General features: G+C 37.2%; 1 protein-coding gene across 8 annotated transcripts in view; it reads left to right on the plus strand.

The window, feature by feature from the left end:
* Positions 1-26,370, plus strand: part of PATJ (PATJ crumbs cell polarity complex component) — a 356,261-nt gene that overhangs the window by 64,730 nt on the left and 265,161 nt on the right. For all 8 annotated transcript variants that reach the window (XM_072820502.1, XM_072820508.1, XM_072820504.1 and 5 more), the window contains exons 15-17: positions 3,980-4,114; positions 9,968-10,129; positions 13,592-13,723. In XM_072820502.1, the coding sequence (XP_072676603.1) occupies positions 3,980-4,114; positions 9,968-10,129; positions 13,592-13,723 (429 nt within the window). The remainder of the gene's footprint in view (positions 1-3,979; positions 4,115-9,967; positions 10,130-13,591; positions 13,724-26,370) is intronic.

A 26,370-nucleotide genomic window follows, 5' to 3' on the forward strand; every position in this document is an offset into this window, starting at 1 on the left:
ATGAAAATCCTGCTGCTCATTAACTTTGTCAATTTAAATAGGACCCCTTGCAAAGCACATTGAATAAGCATCAATAAAGCATAACATGGGATGTGTGTGAAGGCATCAATCATCTGTCTCTTGCACCCACTTCTGTCATTTTAGCACTTTCTGCTCTCTAAGAACTCAGAATACCAGAGGCGTGGACATCTGAAAGAGACAGATGAAATGGTTGATTTGTTTAGTTGCTAAATGCAGCTGGGACAGGTAATTAAACAGTCCTGCTCCCGCAGAGAAGCCGCAGAGAAGCCTGCAGCAATGTAACATGAAGTCTCAAAAACCCAGCTGTACTCAGATTTAGATTCAGAACTAATATTAAGTAGGCCTCTTTCAGATTGACAGATTTCGTAAACATCATTTCAGGTTTATTTGTTCAGTGTGATTGAAGATGGAGCATGTGTGTTTAGTTCATGGTTTAAGTTTCTAGGGAGCGTGTGCTGTTTATAGATAACTGAGAGAATAGCCTATAAGGGTATAGCCCTCTGTCTGAAGGTGAGGGATTTCATGGGTGACCCTCTTGCTGTTCCTCTATGCTCCAGCCTATTGCTGACTTGAGCTGTTGCATGAATGTGGTGGGGAGTGGGGTCAGCTGAATGAAAAGCTCAGGATTAGTAACAGGGGCTGAATGAAGATCAGTTCCCTCCTTAATCCTTTTATTTTTTTATGGGGGCATATTTTTAAGTAGGTAGCAACAGTGTGTTTGTAAAGCAGTGTCTTTTAATTTGGGCACTTCCATGCAGAAATTGCTATCACCATCTACTCATTTGCTTGAACAAAAATTTAGCAATTACCTTTTTCATTGACCTCCCACAAGCAGAGCCCCCCAACAGGCTCTTTGTAGAGCTGATGCGATCTTACCCTTCTTTTTTTTTTTTTTTTAAAAGACTTTCTTTATTCATGAGAGACACAGAGAGACGCAGAGACACAGGCTAAGGGAGAAGCAGGCTCCTCACAGGGAGCTCGAAGTGGGACCAGATCCCAGGACAGGGATCACATCCTGAGCCAAAGGCAGACGCTTAACTGCTGAGCCACCTAGGCATCCCTTACCCTTCAATTCTTATCGCAAATCTCCCCATCTCTGGGAAGCCTACCCCGACCAACTTTCCAAAATAGCCTCCACCAATGGTGTGTAGTATCTTTACCCTCATTAGTTCCTTCATAGCATTTGTTACAATTAGTAGTTATTTGGTTTTCACTTGCTTGTTGGCGAATTGTTTTCTTTGTTGTTGTTGTTAAAGATTTATTTTTTTGAGAGAGAGAAATTGAGAGTGTGAGCAGGAGGAGGGGCAGAGGAAGAGAATCTCAAGCAGACTCCCTGCAGAACACAGAGCCTGATGCAGGGCTCCTATCTCATAACCCTGAGATCACTTGAGCCAAAATCAAGAGTCAGACGCTTAACCAGCTGAGCCACCCAGGTTCCCCTGTTGGTGAATTGTTTTCTTACTTGTTTGTATCTGCCTGCCCTCTTGCTTATTTATTATCTGTATTTTATACTAGATATTAGTGCTGTGGGGGGTCAGGACTGTTTCATTCACCTGATTCCAGATCATAACTCAAATCCTTGCACACAGTTTATTTTATATCCTATAAATATATGCTAGATATCATGTCTAGACAAGATTGTAGATTGGTGGTATATTGGTAAGTGTCTAGCTCTCAAAACAACAAAAGAAATAAAAAAAAAGCAACCCAAATTTGTAGCATTTACCAGTATCTGTGGTGTAAATAGTCCAACCATGGCAGATTTCAAGCTACCAAAATGACATCACTGAATACTGAATTGGGAAACGATTCACAATAGCACTTCATCATTACAGATTTCTCTGTGGGAACAGAGCTAATTAACTACCTACCCCAGCTTCATTTAGCAACTCAACAAATCTTCCATTTCATCTTTCAGTTCATCCCTTCAGTAGTACATGAAGAGAGTATTTAGATAGTTTTTAGATAGTATTTCTACTGTACATGTATAACAGAAGTCTCTTAAAGAAGGTAAAGTGTAAAAATAGGAAGTGATGGATTTTGAGTGCTTCTTATATTTTTTAATATTATTTATTTAATTGTGGTTCACAGAATTTAATTTTTAGTGATAGCTACATTTAACAGCTGACTTGCAAAATTCCTGAAAATTGAGCAATCTCTTCTTGCAAGCAGTCTTCATACCACTTGAGATGACCTATTGATGGATGCACTGACCACTCTTTGCTCCATAACAAAGAAAGGGAGAGAGGAGGCAGAGATGGGTGGGTTAGTTCTTATTACAGAAACATATCTCTCCTTTTATTAACCTCCTACTACTAAAGAAAAAAACTAAAAACCAAACATCAACATTAATAAGGAAACATGTCTTCTTCTGGTTTGATATACATGATTTGGTACAATGACTGCACAAGAGAATGAGGGGACAACAGTGAGAAATAGAGAAATCACAGACGGGGCAAGAGTAAAATCAATGTTAACCTTCCGTTTAGAGCACTAGAACATCTTCTTGCCAGAGGTAGTTGTAGATTCTGAAGTGCTTGGTGGTCAAGAGCACTTAATTTTCAGAAAATTAGCCCAGGGCCAGAAGTCCCTCATGCCTGTTTTAAGTCATTGAGGTCTTGGTGTGCTGGATTGTTTACCACTTCCCATTTGTCTCTGTGTGTATAGTGGGAAGGAAATGAGCCCCAGATGATGTCTGGAGGAAGGCCTGTAGAACTCTGGGGACTCAGTAGATGACTAAGGGGAGGTGACAAGTCAGAGATGAGGGATCATAGAGAATAGGAAATATGAAGGAAAGAGCCATGTTGTGGGTGCATTGCCATGCTGTATAGAATTTTCTCCTTATCAAATATATAGCTAGAGGTGGGTCTTGTATTTTTAGATAAACAGACTATAGGTAGAGGAAATATCATAATTTCATAATTTCATAATTATCATAAAAATCATAATTTTTACCATTTACCACATTTGAGTTTATATAGCCACAATGAGAAATCATGAGCTCCATCTTTAAAAGTCAAGAGAGTAGAGTTTGGTGAGTGCGTTTGACCTTTGCCGCCAACAACACCAAGTCTCATCTCTTTACTTTGACATTGGCTAGAGTTTCTTAACCCTCAACTCATATCTGATCCCATATGAATCCTTCTAAGCCAATAGCATCAATCCTAGGATGGAATAATAATTGCCTTCCTTATTACATACCTACTGTCCCTCAACTAGAAATTGTTCTCACTTAAGTTGGTGAGATGGAAAAGGAGTTCTCAAGTGACATATCATTTTTCATAGATTAGTTAAAAAAAAAAGCATTTAATGAGTTAATTAGTTAAAAAAGCATTTAATTAGTTAAAAAAAAAACATTTAATTTAATGTTTAGTGCCTAGTACTCTCGTAGGGCCTGAGGTTATAGAGAGCAGAAGATATAGACTTTGTACTCGGGGATTAAGCAGAAAATAGGGATTCTAAACACAGTAGGACGTGGGCTGTGATAGAGATCTGTACAGGGTGATCTGGGACTCCAAACAGAGGCACAGTAACTCAGATATCAGGAAGGGCTTCCTGGAAATGACACTGCCTTGGTATTGAAGTGTAAGTGGAAAGTAGGTAATAAAGAGGAACTAGAATGTTCTGGGAGATGGGAAACCCTGCAGAGAAATGAAACATGGAATACATACTGGGAACTATAGAAAGTTTGGAAAGCCTGCTACTTAGAATGAAGGCAAGACTTTGTACATCTATCTCTCCATTCCTAGGGAATCTGAAAGGAAAAGAGGAGTGAGGACAAGAAGACAATTATTCATATTTTATTGGTGGCTAGTTTTCCCATTACTGTCCTCTCCTGGGATCTTGGTGATCTTATTCAAGAGGTGGGGTTTTCATGTCAAAATAATACTTGATGGAGGATTAACAGCTGGATGTGTCTTTGTCACGTTTGATGTTATTGCTTTGTGTTTTGCTACAGCTGCTGCCCATTCACACTCTGAGGCTTGGCATGGAAGTGGATTCCTTTGATGGGCACCATTATATCTCTTCAATTGCTCCAGGTGGTCCTGTTGATGCACTGAACCTCCTGCAGCCAGAGGATGAACTTCTTGAGGTAAGGTTTCTGAGAGATAAAAGACACAGAACAGGAATTTCTAAGTTGTAGGAAAATGTATTTTTACAAGAAATTCACTGAGTTACGTTACAGCCCATGTAATGTGAACTACTGAAATTGAAAAATACTTGGAGACTATCTTTTCAAGTATACAACATAGTATTGTTTTTTTTTTTTTTTCAACATAGTATTGTTAACGATGGTCTCCAAGTCACCGTAAGAGTAGATCTTAAATGTTCTTACCACACACATATACACCAAATGGGAACTATGTGAGGTGATGAATGTGTTAACTAACTTCAGTGTGAGAGTATTTCACAATATAGATGTATGTCAAATCATCACATTATCCACCTTAAACTTACACAATGTTATGCGTCAGTACCTCAGTAAAACTAGAAAAAAGGAATAAAGGCAAAGAAAAATACAGCCTATGTAATGATAAAGAAAATAGATAATATGCTTTCAGTTCATTTTCCCCATCTTTTAGGACTCCTCAGATGTCCTTTTGAGTGCTTTATTTAAATGATTGAGAAAGAAGCTAATGTCCCATTTTAGTTTGATAGCATAATTAGGTTTTTGTATTGTTTTGTTTTAGCAAAATTCTTTCTAAGAGATGAATTCCTACCCCATGTTTGCAGCATGTAGTCACATTTATTTGCAAGTTTTATTGGTTATATTTAAAAGAGTTAGGCTAGCTGGATGACCTCAGGCTCCCCAGCCTTCTTTACTTAGAGCAATTCTAGAGTACTTCTACTCTGACATGACCTTGAGAGATTTTGTTAGATTGAATAGTTCTAGAGCTAAAATAACAAGCAAACAGCATTGAATCTTCCAGTTTTACAGACAGGAAAATAAAGCTTTGATTTTCCCCAGCTTTATACACTCATAGCATGAGGACTTTAATTCATGTTTTCTATCTCCCATTTCACTGTTTTTTCAAATATACTATTTCCTAAGCTCCTTTAAAAAAAAAAAAAAAGTGGAGAATAGTCAAACTTAGAGAAGGGTATGTAAAAGAGGGTTTTGCCAAGAGTTGGGAACCACAGTAGCTCTAACTTGGGTTTAATAGAATCAACCTCATAGCTTTAGCCAAGATTAGACTCCCATGGGCCTTGATTTTAGAGATGTCTTTCTAAAGTCTATGTTTACTCAAAATGAAATGACAGGGATAGCAAATGGTGTTGTTTTTGGATGCAACTGCATTTTTTAGCAGTGTCTGGCCACCCAGAAAAGTATGTTCAGAATTCTGGGCTGATTTTGAGGTCAGAGGGAAAGCTGCTATGACTGGTTGTTAAATTTTGTCATAGCATGGGAGGGCAAGATATTGGAGTCCTGTGTTAAGATGTAGTAAGTTGCTGATTTTTAGAAGTGCTCAAGGACACTGGGTGTCATGCTATATGTTGGCAAGTTGAACTCCAATAAAAAAAAAAAAGTGCTCAAGGAATCATACTGGGATGCTTATTGAGGAATAATGCCTTTGGGTTTTACTGCATGACTTAAGGGATTTTTGGTTTTTGTTTTTTGTTTTGGTACTGAGATCATATCTTTCTCTTTTGATTGCCAGGGCACATACATAGCTTTATGGATATCACACATGATAATCTATAGATTAGAGGCTATTTCTATACTGTGTAGTTTTTAGGTATTAAGAAAAGAGATATTTTTGTTTGGAGAGAAGTGGAATTAGTGAAAACCAGTTTGATTATCATTTTTTTCGTGAGGAATATACATATATTGTATATGTGAAACTAATGTAATGTGACAGGTTAACTACAATTTAAAAATTTTTAATTCTTGTATTTTAATTTTAATTCTATTATTAAAAAAGTAATAAACTTTTTCTCCAAGAAAAAAATATGCATATATAACAGAGAATTTACCATTTTAACCATTTTTAGTGTACAATTCAGTGGCATTAAGTATGATTAAAAACTAGTATGTGGTAAGTGATAAAGGATTATTGGCAAGTATGAAGGAAGTGTGCATGATCCCAGTCATCGACTGAGTGCTCTGTGCTTTAGCCAAGATTATGATCCCATGGGCCTTCCATCTTGTAATGGAATGTGGTATAATAAGGGTAGTATACTTACATTCTTAAGTATAGATTTCTGGTGAAAAAACTGGAGATAGGGAGTGAAGCACAGGTTTGAAGTCAGAAGAGCTGCTTCTGTTTTTAAATTTTCCACAACTTTACATCATGTCCTTTGACATGTTACTGAATTTTTAACAGTTGTTTTTTTTTTTTTAAAGGGAATACCTTCCTTTTTTTTTTTTAAACATTTTTTATTATTTACTTATTTATGATAGTCACACAGAGAGAGAGAGAGAGAGAGAGAGAGAGAGAGAGGCAGAGACACAGGCAGAGGGAGAAGCAGGCTCCATGCACCGGGAGCCCGACGTGGGACTCGATTCCGGTTCTCCAGGATCGCGCCCCGGGTCAAAGGGAGGCGCCAAACCGCTGCGCCACCCAGGGATCCCAACAGTTGTTTTTTTATCAATAGATGTCTGTCTCACCATGTTTTCGTGAGGATCTAATGGAATATCATCAATGTAAACTTTATTTGAAAGATTTTACTTATTTGAGTGAGTGTGAGCAAGGGTTGGGGGAGGGCAGAGCAGAGAGGAGCAAAGGTGGGGGAGGGGGAGAAAAATCTCAAGCAGACTCCATGCTGAGCGTCGACCCTGATGCAGGGCTTAATCTCACAACCCTGATATCATGACCTGAGCCGAGATCAAGAGTCATACACTTAACTGGCTGAGCCACCCAGGTATCTCTTAAACTTTATTTTTTTTAGCATACAGTATTTTAATAGTTTTAGGTATATAATATAGTGATTCAACAATTCCTACATCACCGAGCGCTCATCACAAGTGCACTCCTTAATACCCTTCACCTATGTCACCCACTCCCCATCTACTTCCCCCCTGGTAACCCTCTGTTCTTTGTAATTAAGAATCTCCTGCTTGATTTGTCTCTCTTTTCCCCCCCTTTGCTCATTTGTTTGGTTTCTTAAATTCTACAAGTGAAATCATATTTGCTTTTCACTCACTGCCTTATTTCACCAGCATTATACTCTCTTGCTCCATTCATGTCATTGCAAATGGTAAGATTTCATTCTTTTTTTATGGCTGAATAATATTCCTCTGTGTGTGTGTGTGTGTGTGTGTGTCCATCCATTAGTCAATGGACACTTGGACTACTTCCATGATTTGACTATTGTAAATAATGCTGCTATAAACATTGGGGTACATGTATCCCTTTGAATTAGTGTTTTTGTACTGTTTAGGTAAATACCCAGTAGTGTGATTGTTGGATTGTAGGGTAGTTCTATTTTTAACTTTTTGAGGAACCTCTGTGCAGTTTTCCAGAGTGGCTGCACTCATCCATGTAACCTTTAAAGCATTATCTCACTGTGAGATCTTGGCAGTATTATTGCTGTGAAAAGGCATAAACAATCTTTATGGGATAAGATGAATGAGGATTGAATGAGGTAATGTAGTGGGATAATACTTGTACAGTATTATGTATTCTGCAAATGTGTACTGTGTGTGTTTTCTAATCACAAAGTCTGAATGATTGAGACTTGATAGCACTTAAGAGGGTCTCAAGTAGGAGGGCCCAGAGAAATACTGTGAACTCTAAAATAAAAATTGGCCTATTCTGAATAACCAAATATAGAAATAAAAAAAATCTCTCTAAAGTTAGCCAAATAAACTCCTGAACCTAAAGTGTGTGTGTGTGTGTGTGTGTGTGTGTGTGTGTGTATAGTGTACTCCTTAGAGCTTAAAACCAGAAACACAAATATGCTTTGGGGTTAGGACATTGTGCCAAGTCTCAGCCCAGAGCAGCTATTTACAGCAGCCATAAATCCTCTTAGATAGAAGTTGGTAATGGGAAATGTGACCAATCCCTTTAACAATAGAGAGTAGTGAGGAGGACTACCAGGCACTGCTATAATAATTGGAGACAATTCAAATGAATAAGTAATGAGCTAAATAAATATTTAAATGTACTCCAAGATAAAAACCTGAAAAGTGATTTTCTAATTTGTTGAAGTAATGTGAAACACAAACTAAGGCCTGCGTATGCGTAGAATTCTTGCTTTGGTTGTATCTGCTTGCTTTGTTTTCAGTATAGAGTACTACCCGTTTGGATGATCTTAGAACTTTCTATGTTTTGGTACCAGTTGGCACTGAGGACATGATGTGACCAGTGAAAGTTGACTTTCAGTTCTAATAAGGAAAAACCTTTATCAGCTGCTGAACTTGCTGTCCCCTGGATCCCTTTCATCAGTCAGAAAGTCTTGAGAGATGATATTTACTTTTCTGCTAGGGCCAGCACCCTGAAGCACATATGGGTCTCTTTACTCTGTGGTGATATCTCTGTAAATAATTAAGAGCCAGAGAGATGGTGTCTGGCCTGATGGCTAAGTGCTTGTATGTTGCAGGCCTGAGAGTGGCTCCCAGGGATGATTGACTTGAGGCTCAGGCTGCTGCTGCTGAGGTACTTGTAACAACCCACAGTGTTATATTCTCTGAGAATGACAGATTTTGTGCAGAGGTTTCTCCCAGGAAAGTCAGCCCTGTGATAGTTATCTAGACATTAGCACTGGACCTGTCAGAAATTAATGCCAGCCCAGAAATATCTTTAAAACCAGAAATATCTTTAAAACCAATCATGCCACTGAACCCTCCCAAGAAGGTGAGAGTCAGATGCAAAAAGATTGGTTGATGCCTGGATTATGCTCATGCCTCAGCTTTTGGGGAGTAGCAGACAGATTGGTTTTTAGTGGCACTGAGTCAGAACCGAGAGAGCTTCTGGAGCTTAAGTCAAATACATAAAAAATGAGAATAAGTTTACCTTTCTAAATAATGTTTGCAAGATATTATTATTGTGCACTAAAGCATGACACTTAGATAATTTTGTGGTGATAAGCATTAAGCATTAGTAAGGAGTAGTTGGTTATCCTTTTGTTCTTTTAAGCATATGGAACACACATCAAACAGTTTGAAAACTGACACACTTCCTGTCCTTGAGGACTGTGAGCAGAGCATGTAAGAATAGAATGGAGGCAAACTTACGTGTATATCTTTTCGATAGACATGATTTCTCAAGGATGGTATCAAGAGTTCATAGCATGTGAAAGAAAATTGTGAAAAGTGATGCTAAATTTTGACAGCTGAGTATCCTAGATTTTGTTAACTACACATTATAATTTGATTGGTTTTTAGTTGTAGCCTTAAAATTAGTGCTAATATCTATAGTGATATTTTAATGAAATGAAAAAGCAAAAGGAGACGGTCTTAGGAAGGCTAGCAATGATATTTAGTGTGTTTAAGGAGGTAAGTGTAGAGGTAGATGAGATAATTCAGCATTGGAAGGTAGAAAAGAGAAACCATGACTGAGGTATGAAAAATTAGGCAGATCACTTGTAATCTGCACACATCTCATACTTCACTGAAATTCAGTAAAGGTTTAGTCTTAATTTTTATACGTTTGATTTCTAATGTTTTTATTTACTACTAAAATAATGTGGTTACATTTAGACCCTTTGTTCACAGAGAAAATAACCCTGCTTTTATTTTGATAGATTGTTGTGATCATGGGACTTTGTTTTTTTTCCTTTGGGGCCTCTTTTTTTTTTTAAGATTTTATTTATTCATGAGAGACACAGAGAAAGAGGCAGAGACATAGGCAGAGGGAGAAGCAGGCTCCCTGTGGGAAGCCTGATGTGGGACTCGACCCCAGGACCCCGGGATCAGGCCCTGAGCCAAAGGCAGACAATCACTGAGCCTCCCAGGTGCCCCGTTGGGCCTCCTCAATTCTGACTTAACCCTTTATCTTTCCAGGTTAATGGTGTCCAACTGTATGGGAAATCTCGCCGAGAGGCAGTCTCTTTTCTCAAAGAGGTTCCACCTCCCTTTACCTTGGTTTGCTGTCGACGATTATTTGATGATGAAGCTTCTGTGGATGAACCGAGGACCACCGAAACCCTTCTTCCTGAGATGGAGGTACTAACTAAATATACTGTGGTTCCCACAGGAATGAGCATTCATCAAGGATGCCCTGAAGAGTGTATTTAATATGAAGAGGGGCAGAAGTTTCCTTCTTCTTTTGACTATAGTAGTGCTCCAAGGCAGTAATGCATAACTTTACGAACTGTTACTTTTCATTTAACATCATAAAACTTTTTTTCTTACTTTTTTCCCCCCTTGAAATGTTGATGACATTAATGTGCATGCACTTTGATTTTAGAGAAACTTTTTTTTATTTTTAGTAATTTCCTGGGCTCATTACCTTTGGCTCCCAGTTCAACTCAGTTCATCTTAAGTTTAAGATGCTGGTGAGTGTTGAGTATCTAATGGACTTCCTTTTTTCAGAGCCTTAGAAATATGAAGATCTATGACCAATTTCGAAGTGAGTAAAAATTGCTGTAAAAGCCTTCAGAAGGTCAGCGAATAAAATAACATTTTCTTTGCTCTTGGTACTCTTTTTTTTTTTTTTTTTAAAGAACATTGTGATTATGAAAACAGTTTTTTTTAAGCCTGCGCTTTGTCATCTTACACCAGTTGTAACCTCATCTTTTTTTTTTTTTAATGATTTTATTTGTTTATTAGAGCACAAGCAGTGGGGAGAGGGAGAAGTAGCTCCCTGTTGAGCAGGGAGCCCCATGCAGGGCCCAATTCCAGGACCCTGGGATCATGACCTGAGCTGAGGGCAGACTCTTGACTGACTGAGCCACCCAGGCACCCCTGTAACCTCATCTTTTATGCCACTTCCCCTACCCTACTCTCTCAACCCCCTTTCCGGACTCTTACAGATTATAATTCCATTAACACCAGTTTAGACATGTAGACCCTTCCCTTTATTCCACTGTGGTCTAAGCTTCAAGATACATGGACCCTAATCGTGCCCCTACCGTTTAATGATTGTGAATTTTTGAGCAAATAACTTGACTTGCTGTTCATATTCTTTCTTTGAAAACTGGGGACACTTAGAGTATTTACTACCCTCATTAGTTTGCGTGAGAAGGAAATGAAGTAATCTGTGGCTCTTAGTGCAATGCCTCGCACATGCAAAGTGCTTGGGAAAAGTTAACTGTAGTTCTTGCCTCCTCCAGTCCACCCATCTTTGTTTCCTGATTTCCTAAAGTATGTAAGAGGCTGGCACTGTCTTAGGGTCACAGATACCTTCATGTGTTTTAAGCTTGCTTTTACAAGAAAACTTAGCTCCTGTGAGCAGAGTCATATTATCAGATTATTTTGTCTCTCATAGTGTTTTTATTCTGTACCAGGTGTGTAAGAATTCTTAGTCCATTATTGATTGAAAATCTCTTTTTAATGTTTATCTTTGGTAAAACATATTTCAAGGAAGGGACTCATGTCACTTTTGTGATTCTTAGTATCTTTACTAAAATTCAATGGGGATGAGGGCTTACCTCTAAAGATTGATAAAAATGCCTTTAATCTCATTTTACAGGGTGTGTAAATCACCCAGCTTGCTGACTCAGTGCTCCCATCTGTCATCCTTTACCACAATGGGTAAACAACAGCTTTGAATTATTCTAAATGTCAACCTTGCTGCCCATTAGTTGATTGCTTCCCATTCTGTAGATACAGGAGTTATGCAGGATTGATTGTATCAAAGTGATATATCTTAGGTTGGAGTACAATATCTTATATACCTTGGATGCCTTGAAATTTCTGTAAACTTAGGTTTTATAAGTGTGTACGGTTTCTTAAAATCCTGGCTTGCTTCCCCCGCCCCCCCCCCCCCCCCCCCAGTTATCCCCATATCATCTTGGGTTCTTTTTTTTTTTTTTTCTTTTCATCTTGGGTTCTTAAGTCTTATCTGGTTAGGCAGCTCAGCCAAAATTCTAATGCTCATTAGTCAGTGAGGGTATTAAATGCCCCAGGAAAATATCAATCATATTGTATTAGCCATTGAAACTTTACTTTTTATTGGAAGGTATAATGTTTTCTTTTTAAATATCCTTTCCTCACATCAGACTCATATATACAGAGGTTATTGATCCAGAACATCCCAGGGATTTCAAGTTTTGTAATTCAAGAACCCAGGAATCATTCCCATGTTTAGACTCAATCCACACATGGATTGAGTATTGACTTTCCATGTCCTGCAGGGACAGTTTGAGATCTGGACCAACCATAATTTAGAAAATGTTTCTGTACTTGCTGTAGCGTCTTACTCTTCCACATTAGAGGGGTCCCCTCCCTTTGGTTTCATTAAATGGATTTTCTTTTGCAAGCCATTTAAAATTATGTTTGTAGGAATGATGCACTTTGATTTTATTTATGAGGAGCACCCAAAATTTTTAAACTAAATTTAAAAATTATTATTTAGTCTGTAGTTGTATTTAAAAAAATTCAAGGGAAATGCAGTCAAAGATGGATGATTTGCTAATGTATTGAGCAAATATTTATTGAGCACCTACTGCCAGCCAGGCTTTATTGTGGGCTGAGTGGATAACTATTGGTAAACTCCATGATTGCCCACACAGAGTTTCCATTCTAGACTGTCATCTTGTTAGTTGAGGCTACAAAGAAAAAGAAGATAATCTTTGAGCTTCAGAGAGAAGGTCAGAGTATTTTGAGGAAGATAAATTATATGAAAACATAATATGGTGCTATAAATAGTATTAAAAACTGAAGGTTGAAGCAGCTCTTCTTCTGTGTTGTCAACTCATTGACTCACTATTATTTAGCTTCCTAGAACTCCTTATAGCAATGACTCTCCCTAAAAGGAGGGAGGAGCTTAGAATAGGGGGATTTGGGAGTATGAAGTCAAGGAAAATAACCATGGACTTTTTTGGATAGTTTTGCCGGATTATGTCCTCCAAGACTAGATTTCATTATTTCAACTCACTGAATTTTTTTTTAACCAGTTTTTAGATTTACATGATTCCCAAGGAATTAGATTTTTTCCACTTTATTTTTCTAGTGAAGTTTTTCTTGAAAACTTCCAGGAGCCAACAGAAGTGGTTTCTCTTATGTCTTGTACTATCCTCTCTCTGGCAGGCCTCTTTCTGTCTCTCACTGTAAATATAAATTCAGGTATTGCTACTTATATAATATCTTATAAGCTTTGACTTTGTATGATATTTTCATTTTTTCTTAAATTGCATATTTTTCCTTTTATGCTTCTAATGGGATGACAGAACTCATTGAAGTATAAGAGGTCAGTGTTAATATTTTGAGTGAAACAGGTACTTTACATTAAAAAAATCCAACTGTATAAACAGTCTGCATTTTTTAAGTACTTGAATTTTCATGAATATATACTAGAGTGTGTGTGCCCCTGTGCATGCCCCTTCTGAAAAGATTAAAAAGATAAAGCATGCATGCCAATGAGAATTCCCAGTTGGAGAAGAAGCTATGAGATTCCCAATATGTTAATTCTTTTCAGAATTGAAAGGACAACGTTTGAAGCATTTATCCTCTTTGGTGTTTCAGGCTGACCACAATGTAGACATCAATACCGAAGAAGAGGAGGAGGAGGAGTTAGCACTATGGTCTCCTGAAGTCAAGATTGTTGAACTAGTAAAAGATCATAAAGGCTTGGGGTTCAGCATCTTGGATTACCAGGTATAAGAATCTATATTGAGTTTTTGGAGAGATTTGTTTTAAAGGTATGTGAAGTAGTAATTATTTAAGGAATTCTCTAGGGAAAACTGAATGATTTGATATATAATGCTACCACCCAAAGATAGGTCTTATGATTTCCACTGTTACCTTTGCATTTAGTAGTTTTCTTAATTAATAAAATGATGGATGATATAATAATTGAACAGTGAAAGAAGCAGCAGTTTTATACCCATGGATACTTTTAGAGACTGGAGCTTGAAGAATTTTTTTATATGGAGGGATCCCCCCCATTTTTATCGAGATTATTTCACATACCATAAAATTCATGCATTTCAAGCATGCTGTTTGGTTGTTTTCAATCTATACTCAGTTGTGCAACCATCACCACAGTCTAATTTCAGAACCCTTACATCACCCTAGAAAGACTCGTCCACATTACAGTCATTCCCAGCTCTTACTATTCTTTCTCTCCTCTTCACATGAAACTGTTGTTTTGCTTATCTGTTAATCTCAATGAGCTTGATTAAATATAAATGTTCTTCATGAAAATACGTATTTATATTCAACATGAAATACTATGTATAAATTGTATAAATAATACTATTTATCTATATATGTACTCCAATTGTAACTAAAGTCACTAATGCATTTGGGTGGTGGTGTGTGAAAGATCACAGTAGGATATCTATTATGTTCTATCAGTTTACTGGTTTACAGTATTTTTAGACCTGATTATCATGGGGAATTTAAAACTGTTGGCAAAAAAAATCTCTTCACTTTTAAGATGCATATTTTAATACTTTAGTGCTGCCTAAACACATTGTGGTTTAATAAAGCAAAATGTACTCTATCAAAGCACATAAAATGCCAAGTGATATAAAAATCAATTTTTTTAATATAATAAGGCATTCGGGAACAGATTAAAAGAAAAATACTTTGAGCATTATGTAAGAACATTAAATTCCATATTTAAGTAGTGTGATTTAAGATTACTGAAATAGATTGTTCATTTTTGCTGGCATATTTCTGTGCCAGATAACCCTCTCTGTTATTAGAATGTTTCTTTGGAATATTACTGAAGTATGATTTACTGATTCTAAATAATGCATATTTGGAGAAATATTTTTTTAAAGATTTTATTTATTCATAAGAGACACACACAGAGAGAGAGAGAGAGGCAGAGACACAGGCAGAGGGAGAAGCCGGCCCCATGCAGGGAGCCTGACATGGGACTTGATCCCGAATCCCCAGGATGAGGCCCTGGGCTGAAGGTGGCGCTAAACCACTGAGCCACCCAGGCTGCCCTGGAGAAATATTTTTATCAAGAAGTATCACATTGTAAGATTCTAGAAGTTTTTTTCTTTATTATTATTTTTTAAAGATTTTATTTATTTATTCATGAGAGACAGAGAAAGAGAGAGAGAGAGAGGCAGAGACCTAGGCAGAGGGAGTAGCAGGCACCATGCAGGGAGCCTGATGTGGGACTTGATCCCAGGACTCCAGGAGCACGCCCTGCCTGAGCCGAAGGCAGATTCTCAACTGCTGAGCCACCCACGCATCCCTCTAGAAGTTTCTATATTGGTTGATATAAGGGCGTATAAAATAAATTACAGATACCATCTCAATTTTTCTTACCCAATGACCCTTATTACCTTCCACATGATTAATGATAAATAAGTATTTGCAGAATGATTGATTGAATAAAATTTAGGTTAGCCAAAATTAACTGGAAGTAAATGAATACATTCAATGAGATTTTTTGTTAACCGTTTTGATAATTAGGATTTAGTTTAGAAAACACCTTTCAGATGAAGTGTTGGATATTCAACTATATTTCCATTATGGTTGGAATCTATATATATTTAAATTCTTTTTTTTTTTTTAAGATTTATTTATTTATTTATTCAGAGAGAGAGAGAGGCAGAGACACAGGCAGAGGAAGAAGCAGGCTCCATGCAGGGAGCCCGACCTGGGACTCGATCCCGGGTCTCCAGGATCACACCCCGGGCTGCAGGCGGCGCTAAACCGCTGTGCCACAGGGGCTGCCCGTATTTGAAAATTATATAATATATTATAATGGTGCTCTTACTCTCTTAAATGACATGTGTAAGTTTTATATTTTGAATATTGCCCATGTTAAAGCAGAGAAGTCCTTTAGAAATTAAAAAAAAAAAAAACCTCAATAAAGGAGAGAAAGGAAAAGTGGAGAGTCCTTAAGAGTTTAACCTCTAGTCAACAGAAAAAATTCTTGTATCAGTTCTGAGCTTTACACTTAAAAAAAAAGTTCCAAATATGGAAATTTTTTTCCTCATTGCGTTCATATAGGTATGCCTTAAGGCATGCTTTGGTTTTTCTTAATTTAATTTTTTTATAAAATTCTAGGTTTCTCCTCCCCTCCATCTTCCTCATAATCATCACTACACATGCAGACATTTCTGCACAAATTATATAAAGTAATTTTGCTGCAAAAGAAGTGTTAGATATTCCTCTTGCCTTTCTGCTTCTCAGAGAACTGATAGAAAAATATTTCATTTTTGAAATGCAACTTTGATTCATATTAAAGTGCTTGGCTTATTTACTTCTGTAGCTAAACCCTGGAAGAAAAACATTGCCTTAAACAATTTTTTTCTTAAGTCAATATTAAGAATATTTACTTATTGTATTCAGCACGTATTCACCATTTGTCAGTGGTATGTAGAACTGTTAAACACTAGACATTTAGATGATACATAAGCACAATTTAAAATTTGGTTTTGGGCAAGTTAATTAATTGCATTATATTGTCCCCAGTTGTAATTAGGTAATAAATTCTATAGTTTAAAAAAAATTTTTACAAGGCCAGGTGAAGGTTTTGCAAAAGTCATGAAAGGCCATGTTTTGGCTATTACTGTATTTGATGCACCCTGTATGAATTTATTGGGTAGCTGAATAGGGCTGATGCAGATCTACTTGCATCCTTTTTGCCCCCTTAGCACATTTAGAATAAGAATACTGTAGAAACATCCCTGGCCACAGGGAGAAAGTTTTAGGAGAGTGGGAAAACTTCCAGGTTGTAAAGGACTGCATTAGCAGTATTGAAGAGATTGAAAATTTACTTAGCAATATTAATTTCTCACTAACTTGTTTTTCTCTAGAATAGTAAGAACTTCCCCAGAACCTGACAAAATTTATATACAGCATCTGTTTCATTGGTGCTTATGCAATTTCTTCATCTATAAAATGGGAATAATGTCAAGCTCAAAGGATTGTTGTGGGTTAAGTATACTTAAAAGAAGTAGGAAATGTTAACATTACTATGGGTATGTGGATATTGATAATTATCCAATTTAGAAAATAAACTAAAAAGTCTTGATATTATCTTGAAGGTATAGCCATACTACAATGTATTTGAACCCTATCAATTTGTAGCTATCTAGTTAGATTAGGAAAATTAATAAGTAGATGCCTTTGTTTAGTGAAGTCTAAATTGAATTGTAAAATTATATTCTAAAATTAAGTCAACTCCTGATGAGCCGTATGTGAATTATCTAATGTGGATTATGGGCCAGCATTTGCTATTTACATAAATTGAACTGAACCAACCTTAGGAAAAGATGAGTGAGCAGAGAAAGGATCTTGGCCATGGAACTATGGGGTAGCTCTCTGGATAGGCGAAAGTCTGAAAATGCAAAAAGCAAACTGGAAATTCATTTTCATGAAAGGCATTTAAAATAGATTGAGGCAAAGGAAAAGGAGAAAGCAATAGGGAAGAATAGTAAATATGATTCAAGGTATAAGCTGCCTCAGATGTTATAATAAAATGGTAATAGCTTTATTGGCTCTGATTTGAATGCAGGTAGAATATTTATTAGTCTCAAATATTTATTTCTATGTCCTACTCCATGTAGTGGCTAGTTAAAATCCTGCCTTATATGTGTACCATATCAGAAGGCTCATTGGTCACTACAATGTCATACCTTATGGGATAGTGTTGTGGAAAACAATGATGTGCATAATTTATCAAGAACATGAATATGATGGCTTAACTATGTACTCTGTTTCTAAGCAACATAAAACTTCAGAAATTTGGTTATAACTTTTCACAGTATAATTTCTTGCCAGTTTTTACATATTGTACTTTAGTTATCTTTGTCTTGATTACGTGTAATGTCTTTATTCCTTGGAATATTACTAATACTCGTACTAATCCTAATATTAATACAAATAAAACTAATACAAATCTAATAACAATAGCTAACATTTATTGAGTGTTTACTGTTTGCTGGGCACTGTTCTGATTGCTTTATGTATTCCTCACAAAAATCCTGTGGAGTAAGTACTATTATTATCCTCATTTTTGAAGTGAGGAACCCAAGACACAGAGAGGTCACGTAAGTAGTCCAAATTCACACATTTAGAATATGGCAGAACTGAAATATGAACTCAAGCAGTCGGCTCCCAGAATCTATGCCTTTAAGCTACTATATTATGTTGCTCCTTTCCTTATGAGTGCATTTTCTAACAGGAGATCTTTGTACTAAATATATTACAGCAGATCTTCCTGTTTTTCCAGCTTGTAAAAAATGTCATATCGTAAGGACAAGCTGCTAGATGTATTCTCATTTTGAACGCTTACATGAAAGTTTAGTAAGTATTAAAAACTAATATAGAGTGCTCATATGCATTGTGTAAGAGCTAGTTTTGTTTATTGCTTCAAATGAAAAATACAAATTTAAGAATTCTAAATTAGTGTAACTAATTTGTTATAGGCTGGTGTTCAATAATGAAGCAATTATTAGTTAGTGTGAGTCTGTGATTTTCTTCCAAAAAGCCTGAAATAAATTTGGAATTGTGTGGATTTCACCTTGAGTTGACCTTATATATTAAACATGGCAAGTGGATATTTTCTGGTGTTTTGATTTATGTTGAACTTTGAATAACCCCTCATGATTATAATTCACTGGAAATGTTTGACATTAGCCAATTTTTGAACATTAGCCATGATATTGCCATTCTTAATACTTTTGAATTTCAATGATTTAGAAGATAAAATTTATTAACCAATAATTCTCCTCCATCCACATCCCAGTCCTCATTTCTCTCCCTTCTTGATATGGACAGACTCAATTTTTGCCAAAGTAGATGTTTTTAAAGACGTCAGGTTTTTCTTAGACATTAAAATAAAAATTAGCATCATAGCTAAGCCATGGAAAGGTGATTAACATAAATCCTGTTAGTAATATTTTTTTTTTATTTACTTATGATAGTCACAGAGAGAGAGAGAGAGAGAGAGAGAGAGAGAGAGGCAGAGACACAGGCAGAGGGAGAAGCAGGCTCCATGCATCGGGAGCCTGATATGGGATTCGATCCCGGGTCTCCAGGATCGCGCCCTGGGCCAAAGGCAGGCGCCAAACCGCTGCGCCACCCAGGGATCCCATAATATTTTTAAAAGTTGTTTTAAAGACCAAAGACCAATAATGACTCACTAAAAACAATAGTGTAAATATTCCTCCCTGAAAAAAAGTGATTAATTTTTCTTAACAGAAGAAATGGGTTATAAAGCCCAAATAGTATGAATATAAAATATTGTAGTATTGCTGAGTGTTGGATATGGTATGCCTTACTATTTCTGATAAAAACTTAGTGTGCAATTTTTAGTTTTTGCCTGACTCCTTCCTAACTCCATTAACAAATTCTTTTTAAAAGATTTTAAAAGTTGTAGGAAGAGATTGTGTAAGTTTCATGCATGTGGCTTTAAATTGGCTTTTTTCTTTTCATGCGTGCAACAGAATGATTTTCTCTGCACATTAGGAATGCATGTGTGTATTTTTTTTTTTTTAGATTTTATTTTTAAGTAATCTCTACATCCAATATGGGGCTTGAAATCACTACCCTGAGATCAAGAGTTACATGTACACTGACTGAGCCAGTGAGGTGCTCCTAAAAATGTTTTTAAAATAAGTAATAAAGGGGCTTTCTGGGTGGCTCAGTTGATTAAGCATCTGACTTTGATTTTGGTGCAAATCATAATCTCAGGGTTGTGAGATCGAGCCCCTGAGTTGGGCTCTGCACTGAATAGTGCACTGAATAGTGCAGCCTGCTTGAGATCCTCTCTCTCCGTCTCTCCTTCTATTCATAAATACATACATACATACATATGGCATAAAAATTCAAAGGTACATAATGTATCCTGTGAAAAGGAAACCTATCTCTGACCACAGTCCTTCACTTCTCTTAGATAAAAACTCCTGTTTTTCTTGTCAATCCTCTCAGAGAGATGTTATACATACACAGTTATAAAAGTAATAGGGTTTTTTTGTTGTTGCTTAATGGTTTTTTAATTTTTTTACACATAAATGGAATATGTCATACATACTTAAAGCACATTACTTTTTATCTCAATTATATGTTCTTTCATGTAGGTATTTATAGAGCTATGTAATTCTTTTTTTTTTTTCAATTTTTATTTTATTTTATTTATTTATGATAGTCACAGAGAGAGAGAGAGAGAGAGGCAGAGACATAGGCCGAGGGAGAAGCAGGCTCCATGCACCGGGAGCCCGATGTGGGATTCGATCCCGGGTCTCCAGGATCGCGCCCTGGGCCAAAGGCAGGCGCCAAACCGCTGCGCCACCCAGGGATCCCTGTAATCTTTTTAAAAACTGCACAGAAGGGATCCCTGGGTGGCTTAGCGGTTAGAGCCTGCCTTCGGCCCAGGGCGTGATTCTGGAGACCCAGGATCAAATCCCACATCAAGCTCCCTGCATGGAGCCTGCTTCTCCCTCTGCCTGTGTCTCTGCCTCTCTCCTTCTCTCTCTCTCTCTCTCTGTCTCTCATGAATAAATAAAATCTTTAAAAAAATAAAAACTGCACAGTATTGTTGATGTACAATTATTTAATCAATTTCCTATACTCTGTGTGGGTATTTCAAATGAAGCTGTAATGGATATCTTTGTCATACTGACTTTTGTAGAAAGGTGGGAATAATCCTTGTGATGAATTCCTAGAATTGCTCATTAGAAGAGTACATATCTTTTAAATTTTGGTACATTTTTACTAGATTGCTTGAATGTAACCATTTGTGAGACTCATGTTTTAGACCACTTAAAATTGATGCCTTCTTATGTAGTGTCATTTCTTTAATTATATTATTCTCCTGGAAAACAAAGTGTAAGCAGGTGCCTAATTCATGAATTTGCTAATGGTTTTCCATAATGTGGACAGATTAAGTGATAGCAATATAGAACTATCCATTTTGTTTCAACTTTATATTGGCAGAAATTATTGATTTTTGTAGCTAAAGGGCATACATGGTTTATTTTCAGACAATGCTATTAGTACCCAAAAGTCTATTCCTATTTCTTCTTCCAATTTTAGTCTTGATTATCAGAAAATTGAATTTATAAGTGGAAGGAATGAAGGGTTTTAAGTTTTGCTATTTTTAGGTGGATGCTACTAACAGTACATAGTGTTTACTAACTTGTGGAGGTGCAGTACCTTTATATTCCTATTAGCCGATTAGTTCACAGGATCTAGGATATAGAATTAGATAGGTATCAACATAATTTTAACATATAGTAGTACATCTTTTAGTAATATTAAAAAGTCAGATACAAACCTATTACTATTTCTAGAATCTAAGACATGGAGGACAGTCATGTGTTGTAGGTTACTATATACTTAAACTTTCGTGCTCAAGAGGTCTCATAATACAGACACCAATATCTGGGTTGGTTTTTTCTTTTGTGGTTGTTTTTTGTCTTTTTTTCTTTTTAAGGAGTTCTTTGGGTTCACTTTACCTATGTAGGATTAAGATAGTAAGACTAAGAAAAAAGTCGTCAACCTGCTACTAATGGCAGTGTCCATGTTCTTGCAAATATATCATATAGCTTATTGATGAACAAACCACATATCTGCATTGAAAGGTCACTTTTGCTTAGTGGAACTTGGGACTGATAAAGGCTATATGGTGCCCATCCCTGATTCCTATCCACATTTATTTTTATTAACATCAAAGTACTGTAAGCTCCAGTGCCAACTGAGGTGAAGATTTCTTTTCACAGAGGATTTGCTTCCTTTCCCTCTATGGGAAAGTTCTGTATCCTTTAAATCATTTTAAGCTGCTTCATTTGAAAAATAATTCTTAGTAGTGTGTTCATGGAGTGGTTTGATTGTGGCTAGTGGGGAAATTCTCTTATGGCTTAAAGATTGCTTTTCAAGCCTGCGAAGTGGGTGAATGAAGGGAGCCTACTCCTGGTGTGTGGAGTTTGTAGTGTGCTCAGGATGATGACTGACTTCCAAAAACCACAGTTCAGCAAGACTAAAGGCATCAGGAGACCAGAAGCCACTTAATAAGAGATCAAAGAGGCTGTGTGTATATCAGCTTGAAATCCAGATAGTACAGATCAAAAGCTTGCCTTAGCGAGGCAGCTGCAGGGGGATGAAGTTAGCAGGAGGCCGCAAAGATCTTAAGTCAGGCCTGATGTTGAACTTTGCGGGAATTTCATGGCTCCTCTGGAATATGAATTTGGCAAAAATAAAAAAAATAAAAAAATAAAATAAAATAAATCCCATTGTGTCTAATGGTGGGGAGAGAGAATAGAAGGCAGGCAGCAAATGCTTATCAGATGGTTGGTACTTTCTCATAGGGTGGTTCCTCTTTTAACAAATGTTTCTTAATAACTATTTCTGCTTCATACTAGAAGGCATTGCCGAGCAGATCCTCAAAATGGTATAGCTGTTGTATTACCTTTCATGAGTATTTCACAAGTAGCCAAACTGTAAGTATTAGTGTTTGTGGAACAGCCACAGAAAGCTAAAATAGAGGCAGTAAAGATGCTCAGATTTACTGCAAAACCTGGCAATTACATCTCATGAAATGCTGAACATATTCTAGGAAGTTAGTGGATATCAGTTTAGCTGTGTATCTGCCTCCCATGTAATTAAAAACAGAATAATAATTGTCAAAAAACAAAAACAAAACAAAACAAAACAAAACAAAAAAACGCTGGTCTAGAGGAGAAACTCATTCTCCAGAGCTGTTTCATCACCAGGCTTCACACTACCTCTCTGGGTATGACTATGTTTCAGAAGTCCTCACTTGATTCTGATGTCACCGTCAAGAACCATGGTGATAGATGGCAGTCCTAGCCTCTCCTGCAGTATGGCAGAAAGACTGAGTCAAAAGCACCCAGACATACTGAGAATTTGTTTTCCCAAGGCATGGTGTTTTGCACTGCTCTGCCCTGGTTGTTGCTGCCATTGGGAGCCCGGCAGTGATCCAGAGAGGCCGTGTTCTCCCCAGTGAGGGCCAGGAAGCGGTGCTGCCTCCTTCTGGTACCAAAGGGCCAATTTGTTAATGATGCATGAAAAGGGATTGGCTGCTTGATCTTTACATACCATTTTCTAGGGCTCAGGTATCCCTTTCAGCCGTTTCTTTTCTTTTCTTTTCTTTTCTTTCCTTTTTTTTTTTTTTTTTAAGATTTTCTTTATTTATTCATGAGAGACACACAGAGAGAGGCAGAGACACAGGCAGAGGGAGAAGCAGGCTCCATGCAGGGAGCCCGACATGGGACTTGATCCCAGGACTCCGGGACCATGTCAAAAGCTGAAGGCAGACGCTCAACCATTGAGCCATCCAGGCATCCCATCTTTTGTATTTTCCTTTAGTCTGATAAGATATTCACCCGTGCACCACTGCGCACATATAGGGTGGTTAACAGCACTAGCTGTTAACGAATCAGAAAGGACCAGGATTTTTACTCTGGCTGTGACTCCCTACTAGGACTTTGGACAGGCTTGTTAGTCTTTCTTATTCTTGGTTTACCAAAATAATAATCTCTGAGTTAGAAATAATATTTGCCTTATTAAAAAAATATTTGCCTTATTAAGTTGTAAAGACTAAATAAAAGATGTATATAAATGCCCACACCTTCCTAGGCATAAAAGAACATGTTACCAGTTACTTAAAAATGATGATGATTCTAAAAAATAGAATCTGAAAACACAGGGGCTATACCTGTTACTCATTCTCTCCTTCAAAAAAGATTGTTGTCCATTTAATATAGGCTAGTATGAGGTATATAAAGATGAAAAGAGATATTAAAGGTCTCTGACAAATGTGTATTAAACATTGTCTATGGCAGGCACTGTTCTAGACATGGAGAATATAGTAGTGAACAAAATAAACCATAGATTCCATGTCCTCATGGAGTTTAAATTCAATTGGGAATAGAGAATAAGTGGATAAATAAAGATGTATATACAAAAGGAAACAGATTTGAGAATAACTCTGTGTAATACATTATGGTTTTAGCTGTGCTGGAAGAAAGACTAAGACTGTGATGATTGCTTCTTAGGATTCAGAGGGGCCTCACAGGGAACTGAGGTATACTTTATAGACAAACAGGTAGTGGACATTCCAGCCACAGGAATGTCCTGGAATTGATTACTTGGTCCTTATTTCAAGTCTTTTTTTTTTTTAAGTGGATTTTTTTTAAGATGTTATTTATATATTCATGAGAGACACAGAAAAGCAGAGACACAGGCAGAGGGAAAAGCAGGCTCCTCGCAGGGAGCCTGATGTGAGACTCGATCCCAGGACCCCAGGATAATGACCTGAGCCAAAGGCAGACGATCAACCACTGAGCCACCCAGGTGCCCTAAGTGGGTATTACCTATCTAAACTTTTGAATTTTATTCTTTTAATGAAAAATCCTTTCAGAAACTTTGTGTTCTTGTATTTTATTTGGAAAACAGGACTACCATTTTGCATGGTAATAATAGCCTGTAATTATGGATTATGTACTGCTTACTCTGTGTCAGGCATTGCTTAAAACATTGATATATACATAAACCGATTCTTTTTTTTTTTTTTTAAGATTTTACTTGTTTATTCATGAGAGAGACAGAGAGAGAGAAGCAGAGACACAGGCAGAGGGAGAAGCAGGCTCCATGCAGGGAGCCTGATGTGGGTCTCGATCCTGGGTCCCCAGGATCAGGCCCTGAGCTGAAGGCAGTGCTAAACCACTGAGCCACCTGGGCTGCCCCCATAAACTGATTCAATCATCCCCACAGCCCCATGAGGTAGGTCCTATAATCATCTTCATTTTATGGCTGAGGAAGCTGATGACAAGAGGTTGAAGAATTTGCTCAGTATCTCCCAGTTAGGGAGTGGAGCTGGGCCCCTAAGTCTGTGCTCTAGCAGTGAAAGTACAGTCTTCAGAGCAGAAACGACACCGATTTTTCATAACTGTGGCTTAACACAATGATAAATGACAAAAAAATTTCCAGTTGTCTTTCCAGAGAAAAATACTTAGTACAATTCCCAAAGATTTACTTGAGATCGTTTCTGAATTCTGTGGTTCCTTGCATTTACGCTCCCCCCGCCCCCCGCCACCCCCACCTGGCCAAAGCTCTTTAGATACCTGTTGACTTTTCTATGGCCAGAGAATACAAATGGCATGTGTTGTGTTCCAGATTTCCCAGCAGCACTCTGTGGCATTTCTCCTGTACGGTTTCAAAGTTGGCAAAATTTTATTGTGCATGTTATATGCTGCTGCATACTACATAGAATTGATTGCCCATTCAGAGATTTTTCTTAAACATCATAGAACTTTTTTCTAAAGAATGAAGGGCATCCTATGTCCTTGATATAGCCATGTGTGTCTGCAAACCTCCCAGGCTGGAGAGAGCTCCTGTCTTTCAGTGTCTGCTCCAAGGGAGAAAAAGGGCTGAGGATACCATACTGCTCTTAAAACTTGTCTTCAGATGCAGAGGTCTACGTATCTGGAGAGGTAGAGAGTCAGCTCTTTATTTTCATTTGTAACTATGTAAGCATGATATCATGAGTGGATTAGTAGTTGATAGCGCTGTTGGTTTAAATCACACAGGCTCAGCTGAGTTCAGAAGACAGTAAACCCAATGGTAATTGTTCACTTCTGAGTCTCATATTTCCTGCTGACTTCTCCATCATCATCTTCACAGTGATAACCATAGAACAGTTAACAGCACTTAGGAAGTGACCTCTATGGACTAAGAAAGTGCCTCATACGACCTGTGTCATTTAATGCTTTGCACAACTCTGTGAAATCTGTACTATTGTTCTTACCACTTAACCAATGAGAAACCCAAGTCTCAGCTAGTATTTGTCAGTGCTTAGGCTGAGAATGATTTATTTGGAAAATGAGAATAAACTCCAAAACTAACATTAGAAAAGCTTTTTCAAGTTTGACATGTCTACACTTTCCCTGCATCATGATAACTTTCAACTAATGTAGTTTTTTCCCTGGACGATATTATGATATTTCTTATGTAAAAATTCACTTTTCTACTTAAATATTTTTTGGTAAAATATGCATAACGCAAAATTGACCATTTTAGCCACTTTTAAGTGTGCGATTCATAGTGTGAAGTGTAATTACATTTCAAGAAATGTAATTTTAATAGAAGGTGTGACTTTGTGCTTGAGTACTACTGTTTGCCTAGTGGACATGCAGCCAAATGATGGGATTTGTAGGTCAAGAATCATTGTGTGGTTTGTTTATTTTTCTTAAAACCAGCAAAAGTCCTGGGCCCGGAGTAAATGGGCAACAATTACAGCATGACAAAAAATGTTCAAGATATAAAACATTCAAGCAACAGATCTAATATCCAAGGGAAAAAAATCG

The sequence above is a fragment of the Canis lupus genome, chromosome 3 (genome assembly GCF_048164855.1).
Source record: "Canis lupus baileyi chromosome 3, mCanLup2.hap1, whole genome shotgun sequence".
In the NCBI taxonomy this organism is placed as follows: domain Eukaryota; kingdom Metazoa; phylum Chordata; class Mammalia; order Carnivora; family Canidae; genus Canis; species Canis lupus.